This window comes from Protopterus annectens, chromosome 3.part1 (assembly GCF_019279795.1).
Source record: "Protopterus annectens isolate FY-2018-M chromosome 3.part1, PAN1.0, whole genome shotgun sequence".
NCBI lineage: Eukaryota > Metazoa > Chordata > Ceratodontiformes > Protopteridae > Protopterus > Protopterus annectens.
Genome location: NC_056732.1, coordinates 1,695,615,627 through 1,695,624,749, shown reverse-complemented (window position 1 = coordinate 1,695,624,749; position 9,123 = coordinate 1,695,615,627). Strand labels below are relative to the sequence as shown.

The 9,123-nt window shown below is 37.4% G+C and overlaps 1 protein-coding gene across 1 annotated transcript; it reads right to left on the bottom strand.

The window, feature by feature from the left end:
- Positions 1 to 4,220: 4,220 nt before the first annotated feature.
- SCRT1 (scratch family transcriptional repressor 1) lies at positions 4,221 to 8,442 on the bottom strand. Its single transcript, XM_044067710.1, has 2 exons — positions 7,515 to 8,442; positions 4,221 to 6,336 (listed from the first exon to the last, which is right to left on the bottom strand). The coding sequence occupies exons 1-2, from the start codon at positions 7,627 to 7,629 to the stop codon at positions 5,612 to 5,614; spliced, it is 840 nt and encodes a 279-aa protein (XP_043923645.1). The 5' UTR covers positions 7,630 to 8,442; the 3' UTR covers positions 4,221 to 5,611.
- Positions 8,443 to 9,123: the final 681 nt, after the last annotated feature.

The following is a 9,123-nucleotide window of genomic DNA, read 5'->3' as shown; positions in this document are numbered from 1 at the left end:
GGGAACACTGCCCTGCACCCCCCCCCCAGAACTTATATATATATATATATATATATATATATATATATATATATATATCAACTCTATAGTTGCATCAACACGAAGAAGGGAGAGCTCTGCTTAAGGAAGTGAATTTTACCAGCAATGATTTTCTATGGGAAAAAACTTTCAGCATTATGCCTTTCATCTTTTTTTGTGAGCTACTGACACTTGAGCATTTTCACTTTGAGTATATGGGCTACTGTTGCTTGAGCAATTTCACCTTGCATATGTGCGGGGGGGGGGGGCATCTGCTTGAGCTAGTGGTAGCTCAGGTGGATGCAAAAAATCCCATGGCACCTATCAGAAATTGTAAGGGAAGTTCTTGTATACCCTGGCCAAATTCCGTCTATTAATATAAATGCCACCTCAGGTCTCCCTTGAAAAAAGGCTGCTAGAGTAGTGAGACTAAACCAGTCAACAATAAATAAATAAATAAATAAATAAATAAATAAATAAATAACACATTTGAAATGGCCACAAAAGAAGTTCACAAGTAGCTAAACTAAGTGCAGTTAAGTGGTTGATTCAGACAGATTCATGTCTGTTTACTGTTGTCAAAACAGTTCTGGATGTGACCTAGGCATTCAATTAAATCGTTGCTGTCCTCTATGGTATCTGCAAAGCACAGATCTGTAGACTGTGCAGGATGTATATTGTTCCATACTTTGAGTATACACATAAAGACCTTCTTTTAAAAAGAGACTGCCAAAATATCTTTTGCAGAATTCTGAGTATTAACTTTACAAGAATGATTAATAAAAATGTACATTATGATGTAATTGGGTGATCTGTGGCAATGTCGTAGTGTTTAGTGTTTATTATATAAAAATAAAAACAGCCAGGCAGTACGCAGGCTAAAAAAACTATAAACTTTAATAAAAAAGAAAAAAAAAAACAGGATAAGCACTCCCGCGCACAATCAAGATGCTTCCTCAGATCCAACTAAAAATAATGATAACAACATTTGAATACTAGTGATTAAGACCATGTGACCACAGCACAGGTTTTAAAGGTACAAAGTCATTAAGAACTTTACCCTTAGTTGCTTGCAAAATAAGTATCCATTTAATCTCTAAACATTTTGTGGATGCTCTTATATCACCCCCTCTCAAACCAGTACTATCAAGCTCCAAAACCATAAATGTAAAACTATGTTCTGAACCAGCTTCAAGAATATGCTTAGCTAAAGTAATCTTACTATCACCTCTCTCAATGCTATAAATATGTTCTTTAATTTGGTCTCTTAGGCATTGGTTGGTCTTTCTCACATAGAATGATTTACAGACATCACATACTGCTAAACAGACCAAATTAGTTGTACTACAGTCAGCATACAACTTAAATTCAAAGGTACGACTGTTATCAGGATGAAAAAACTGATAATCACACTTTATACAGTTACACTTATTGCATCCCCTATGTGGAAAAGTCCAAGTTTTCCTAGAACCCACACCCTGAGATACATTAGCACTGCTGTGGACTGACTTGTAGCATAATGTTCTTTTAACAGATTTACCATTCCTAAAAGTAAAATGCAGCTGATTACACAATAGTTTGCATTTACTTTGTAATGTCATAGTGTTCACAGCCTCTCTTTCTTCCTATTGCCAGAGTCATAAAAATGTATTTAATATAGCCATTCATTGCTTTGATTTTTACAATTAATATTTATATCAATTATAATTCATATATTTTGCTGTTGTGAAAAGTTAATGTGCAAGAATAATATTCCTAAGAAGAGTAAATTGACCGCTAATAAAAATAAAGGCAATAGTATTTGCTACTAACATTTTTCATTTCTCTTCACAAATATTGTTTGACTCATTTTTCTAGTATCTCCCTTTGCATCTTTTATTTCTTCAATGCTCTTTTCTGTTGAACACTAGAATTTCCTGTAATCATGGCCCAAAGCTGTCCATACATTTACATTTAGCAACAAGTTATAGAACATAATCTTGCTGGCTCATTATATATATATATATATACTTTACTAAGCAAATTCTGTGAAACCATGAATCTGGACTGCATAGGAATTGGCAAATATAAATAATGTCACGAAATTCTCTTAATATATATTTATGTTTTTACATTTGAATTTTATATTTTACCAGTTGGTTTTCTTTAACACTTTGTATTCTATACCTGTTTTCATTGTTTATAATTATGGGCATACTAATGTACAGCAGTAGCAGTGTGAAAAACCGTTGTTCGTTAAAATGGAACTCTGTAATGTAAAACACTATAGATTAGCTGCTTTAATCAATAAACAGGTATTATAAATGTAAAGAGAAATATGGTTGTGCCTTCTGAGTATTACAAATAATCAGGAGCTCTGATATACAGCTTCCAGTTTTGCCTTTTGTGTTACATGACAATGTGTAATTGTAGTTTTCCTTTCTTTAAAACACTTTGCCTAAATGATGCAACTGTAGCTGCTTGCTCAGCAAAAAATGCTAGAGCAAAGCAGAAGGCAACCTCAGCTGTGCTATCTTAGCCAACTAAAAATGCAGTCAAAACATGATGCATGCAGTCCTTGCTAGCATTAATATTCTAAGATTCTGAGAATGTCAGTTTCTTTTCAAAAGCTGACAAGTGTCAGCTCAAGCAAGAACTGCAGTTCTGCCAGTCACATAGGAGAGCTACGGTAGCATCAGAGTGTCACAGTGGCCTTTAAATGGGTGGGTTGGTTTGCAGGTCTTCAGTATTATTTACAATTATTTTTAGTTTGTCAGCATTGCTGAAATCTAATGACTACTCCCAATTAAAACATCTAAGAATATTACTTTTTTGAACTTCCCCTTCACCCCACTCCCCCTTTCTGACACTGGGTACTATTTGGATTAGAGGAATGTAGACTGAAATAAAGAAGGTATGCTGTAGACTGATGGACTATAGTTTTACCTGACTTTACATATTTTTTTTTTACTTTTATGCCATCTGTACTCCAACATGGAAAATCTAATCACAAACAGGAACATAATTTATTTCTGATGGGCAAATAGGGACATCTACAAACTCTAAGATCTGTCTCATTCTACAAAAAGCAGACAAAGCTATGAAAAGGTCTTTATTAGACCTTACTCTACACATATAGACACACATACCATGCACACCACACACATGTGCGCGCACACACGCACACACACACACACACAAGCGCACACACACACACACACACACACACACACACACACACACACACACACACACACACACACACACACACACACACACACATGCATAAACACATGCTGCAAGCATTTAAATGTGTAAATCTTTTGATGATATACCAGTTTTAAAAGCTCTTGCCAGTGTCATTTGATAACATGAATGCAGTAGCATTCATAATATTCTGCACAGTATACAAGGGAAAAGTGAAATTTGGCAAAGATAAAAGATTTGATGCATGCAGATGGACGTTTGTCATTCTATACAAAGAATTGTGCCACATTTTCACATATCATGGCTAAGCGGCTGATTAATGTTTATAACTGCCTTTAAGTTTTAGTTTTAACCCAGAGTGAAGGTGCTACAGGTGTTGTGGCTATGATGGTACCCCTTCAGTCCAAAGATGAAAGAGAAGGACAGACTATGTATTGTGGAACAGATTCTGGCAGTAGTCATACTGTAAGAATGTCAAACTTCAATGAGTTCAGAAAAATGCAAATAGAATAGTATCTGCTCTGAATAAGACAATCTTTTCCTCCATTCTTACAGCTTGTGGTAACTATCTGATGTGCTTTCCAAGAATATCAACTTAAATTATGTTTTTAAGGAAGCACATAATCCCTGACTCATTACACCAGGTGATATCGAAGGAGAATGAGTTAACCACCCGTTAATACACAATTCCCCTCCTTTTACACTGTCTTGAAACCAAAGTGAAATGATCTCTATGTGAAAGTGATTCTTCAGGCAAAACAAAACTATTATTTGAGACTAGTGAAACCCCAGACATAAGAAAGGGTGGGTTGGCTTTTTCTCCTAACAGGGACTATATTAACTACAATAAAAAAATCTTGTTAACTAATGATAGTATTAAACAGGGAAGTGCACACCAATTTAATGTTTATTGTATGATCTGTTAAATGCAACACATATCAAAGAAGGATTCAATCAGTGTAATGAAATATTTGAATTTTGTTCCATCAAAACAGAAGCAAAAAACACATATCTTCTATTAAGAATTTAATTTTATTATAGTGAAGTGCCAAAAGGCAGTGTGCCATTGTGCTTACATCATCTGAATACTGGCTCAAAAATTCTGGGGAACAAAATCTCCAGGAAAATAATTGACACATTATAGTATCCTTTACAGCTGTAAAAATCAAGTGAAGATCCAAATAGTATTTACAAGGCTTCTTGCAATATACAGATCATTTTGAAGTACAAAAACAGAGGTCTATCTAATACAAGTTCCTTCTACCTGAATGCTATCAATTAAAGTGTTTTTCTTTTTAATATTCTTGTGCTGTGTTATTCTTCTTAAAAGGAAAGACTAAAAGGAAGTGCTTCACAGGTAAACAAGAAATGTAGGGCCATCCACATGGCTATAAATTAAGGACAGCAACATGTCTCCTTCTTCCCAAGAGCTGTGTATTGTTTTCTTTCTGTGTTTGCCAGTGACACTTGTTCACAGGCTCCAACATTACAAAACAGGGAATCGAGAGCTGTAGTAATTAGAGCCAGTGTGGATTACCCTCTTAGTTTGTTCCAGGCTGAGTGGTTTGGAGCTGTTCCTTCAGCACCACAAGTCCATATTCTACAACTAAGAAGAATTAGAAGGCAGGCAGTGCATACAATAGAAGATAAGGAAGATATCAGTTTGTTCATCATATACCCTATAATACTACATTGGCATAATCCCTGATATTTGTTGCTATTAACAATACTGGATAAAATGTACCTGATTCCTCAGTAATACTAACTGTCTTAAAAATAACATGCATTACATGATTATTGCTCTATAGTTTCATTATCACTCCTAAGAGAAATATTGCCCTCAAGTACTATCTAAAGTTTTGGCAAAAAAATTAAAGTATTACTAAAATTGGCATAGTTTCAATATTTTCTGCATGCAAAAAAATGTCAAAAGTTTTACAAAGATGGCAACTGAAAGTGGCACATGCTTTGGCATAGTAGTACATATTGGCAGCAAAGTAAAACAAAGTGCAACTCAATTGTGATGGATTTTCAATGTCAATAAATAAAGGAATTCATAGCGTATAAATAAATGGATGCATAAATTAAATAAATGGAACTTAAGCAAACTATGGCTGAATGTGAATAATAACAGAAGGTAATTTTACCTTAAACGTGAACACTTTGTGGTCATTGGCCGAAGTACAATATTATCTTCATAAACGTTTTTACCTTTAAGGAACTAGAAAAGACATCTAATGTCTTCACTGATTTCTGCAAAAATATGATTACAGTTAATTTTGTTCACTTTTAGTAAACAGTACTTATAAGGTCCATGCGAACATCTCAAGTAACGTTGTAGTTTCTTCTGTTGAAAGAAAGTCTCTCACGTGCTATTAGTTGAAGTCTTGGGGCAACACAAAAGAAATCAGGCCTCTATGGGGCTTAAAGGCGGCACTAAACCTTTGAAACAGGCAGACTCGTAGTGCTTATTAAGGTAAGACTTCAGAGCAAATGTTTTGTTGCACCGTTTGCATTTGAAATGTTTAAAAGCTGAATGGGTTTGCATATGGGCACGGAGGTTGGATCGATCGGCGAAAGCTTTGCCACAGTGAGCGCATCCAAAGGGTTTCTCGCCTGTGTGTGACCTCATGTGACCTTGAAGGAGCCAAGGTCTGCTGAAGGCTTTGCTGCAAATATCACACTTGTGCTTGAGGTCATGGGTCAAGAGGTGCATTGCCATAGCCGGCATGGAGACATATATCTTTCCACAGGTTGGACATTTTTTGGCCATTTTACTGTCCAGACTGCGATGTGTCTGTTTGTGTCTGCTTAGATTGGAAGAAGTAGCGTAGGTCTTCCCACACTCATTGCATGTATGGCGTTGAATACTCCTAGAGGCATTGATAACTTTTCTTCTTGACCTTCCATCTGTGATGAAGAAAGCGTCGACTGTGTAGCCTTCGCTCACTGCATTGTCTCCATTGATGTACCCAGCTGTGATTTCAGAATGAGGACTGTCTGGCTGATCCGAGTCTGCAGCCTCATAATCCCCGTGTACTCCTCCATACAGAGGTTCTGGCGAGGGCACTTTAATTGCACTTTCATGATCCTCGTCGTAGACTGATTTCGAGATGTAGTCACTAATGTATCCTATAAAAGAGATAAAAATGAAAAGAACAAAATCATCATCGAAATAGTGATGGGGATTTGAATTTCATCTCTCGAGATGCATTTCTCGAGAGGTTTTTTTTTCATCTTAATATGATTTCTACTGAAAACACTTCCAGCAAACTTATAAAGTAAATCTTCAACTACCACAGACATGGCCTCTCCCTACACGTTGGGATTTTGCACTGATTTCATAAATCAGCACTGTCTCTAGTTGAGAACGTAAAACAGACGAAATAGTTAACCAACACCGAATAAACCAGTTAAAATATGCCCTTTAAGATATTGCTGTTTGCTAGAGCTTCAGTGGAGGTACAATTTCAAACACACGCTAATATAAGTTCAGTAACACTGTAGCAGACATAAATAAAGCCAAGGTCATATTGCAGACAATTACGAGTACTTCTCTTGAGCAGACCACTTTAGAGACCGTATTATTCTGCTTGAACTACAGAAGTCAGCAACGCCCACCTGTTTGACTTTAAACGATAAAGTAGAACTTACTCTCACCAAAACAGTACTTTTAAATGTGATAATAATAACAGCTACTGAGACAATATAAAACTGATAGGCATAAGCAATTCTTCAGTATCTCCTCAACAAATAAATAAAGTCTGCTTATACCTTTTGATAGACACGAGCAGATATGTGTGTGTGTGTGTGTGTGTGTGTGTGTGTGTGTGTGTGTGTGTGGTTTAATGAAAGAGAGAGTTTGCCCTTGAACTTAGTAAACTACAATTTATATATGTGCACTTTGGATGGAGGAAGTAACTGAATGCCCTTTCAGTGATATTGCAGATCCCAGAAATTTCACTTATCGCATATTTCTGACAGGTTCTATTTTTAACGGCATCCCTGCAGTTTAGCTATTGGGTTTCATTAAACTTGCAGAGTCAACAATTGTGCCGAGCAACAGCACATGCTACCATAACGTCCAGTACAGTTCTCTTCAGTAGTGCATTCCAGCAAAGGCTAATTTGTGAATGTAGGAATGCCATAGGTAAAACATGCTGCAGCAGAAATGTATGCTCCCGAAATTGATTAGGTTCCCACCCCTGTAATACAGAATGTACACATAGATAGACGCACACATTCAAATACTTCTATAGAGTAACAAGTACATGAGGAAAAACTAGATACAACAATCTGAATCAATATACCCTTTTCGTGTAGCCTGAGGCTGAAATCTGCCCTTGATCGGCCATAGGAGTTCTCAAAATCGGAAGAAGAGAAATCATCAAGCTTGACTTTTTTGACCAGAAAAGACCTTGGCATTGTTTCTGCTCGATACAGAAATGCTAGTTCAGCACTAGCGCTCTGCCAAGCAGTAGCAGCGATGGCAAAACTAAAATGCCTGGAAGAGTGATGTATGCGTAGGACCGTGGCCTTTGCTACGCTTGCTTGAGATCCCACATTGAATAAGTCCCTTATTGTTAAGAAGAGTGCTGGAATTTACTGATTCGCCAGTCCTCCCTTGGTGCCAAACACTGTTGATGCTGGTACTCCAGCTCTGGAGGTCTTCTGCTGTGAACAATGTCCAGGAACAGGAAACCTCGAGCTTCACGCTGTTGCTCAATGATTGCAATTCGAAGGCCCCCTAAATGATCCACTATAAAATCCTGCTAATTCAGCACTGGACAGCTCCCAGTGCTGGCTGCCTTCCTGTTTCGTGTTGGTGACGGTGAAATTGCAAGTAGAAAGAATCTCGTTTAGTATGTGTAGCCCTTTCTCTGCACCGATTAACGCGTCTTCAGGACTGGACAGCTCCCTGAGCTGGCAGCCGTCCCGCTTCAAGGTGCTGAAATTGAAGCCCCGCACCCCCTTTTATAGCTTTAGCTACTGCTTTCGCAATCCTTTTTTTTTCTGTTCCAGGACCGGGCGATAGCTCTCTCCCATAATATGTTTCCGCAGTGCTAGCCCGAAATCCTGGATTTCTAAAGTCTTTCAGATCAGCTGTTGGGATTTATAGGGCTGCGATCAGGTGGTAGATAGGAATGGAAGTGCTTAATTTAATCCATAAAAAAAATTCTCCTGGGAGCAACCGCCGGGCGCGAATGATTTATTGTTGCTGTTTTAAGTCCCCTCTTTCCCCCTGTCTCCTAATCTTTTTTTTTTTTTTTGGGGGGGGGGGGTGGAGACAACATTCTTATTCGCCTCATTTTGTCTCTGTAGTCAGCAGCAAGGATGCCAATTATAATGGGTACAGATACGGTCAACTAATCTAGCTATGAGTACTGCAAGCTAAATGACTTATCATCTCTCTCTCTCTCTCTCTCTCTCTCTCTCTCTCTCTATATATATATATATATATACATTGTTTTCTTTACGTTTGGGCTGTTATTAAATGATACCTTATAGCCTTTGCACTTATGCCTTCATTCCGAAAAACAGATTACGAACAGCATGTCCATATGGGGCTAAATATAGCACTTTGATGAGAAGTGCAATAGGGTAGCTAAGTATTTGTGTTAATTCTGAAATCTACAAAGCAGGCCTCGTTACAGTTCACTTGCTGTGCTTTACATTCTTCCTGGCCAGCCAAGTTAATGATTGCTAATCATCAACAGTTGCTACAATCTTGCTTTGCAAACTTGTAATTTTCTTTCACTTCATATTAGCATACAAAACTTGTCATGTCGACAGCTCCACTTCACTGACACACTCTTTACAACAGGTTATGTTCTGCAGCTATCACTGGAAAGTTATCAATAGCCTTCAGATAAATCAGTGGCAAATCACCCCAGTTGTGCACGTGTTTACCTTATTTAC

Coding starts and splice junctions, on each gene's coding strand:
- SCRT1 (XM_044067710.1), bottom strand. CDS start 7,629: ATGCCAAGGTCTTTTCTGGTCAAAAAAGTCAAGCTTGATGATTTCTCT. Junction 6,337..7,514: donor CCTCAGGCTACACGAAAAGG/GTATATTGATTC, acceptor TCTCTTTTATAG/GATACATTAGTGACTACATC.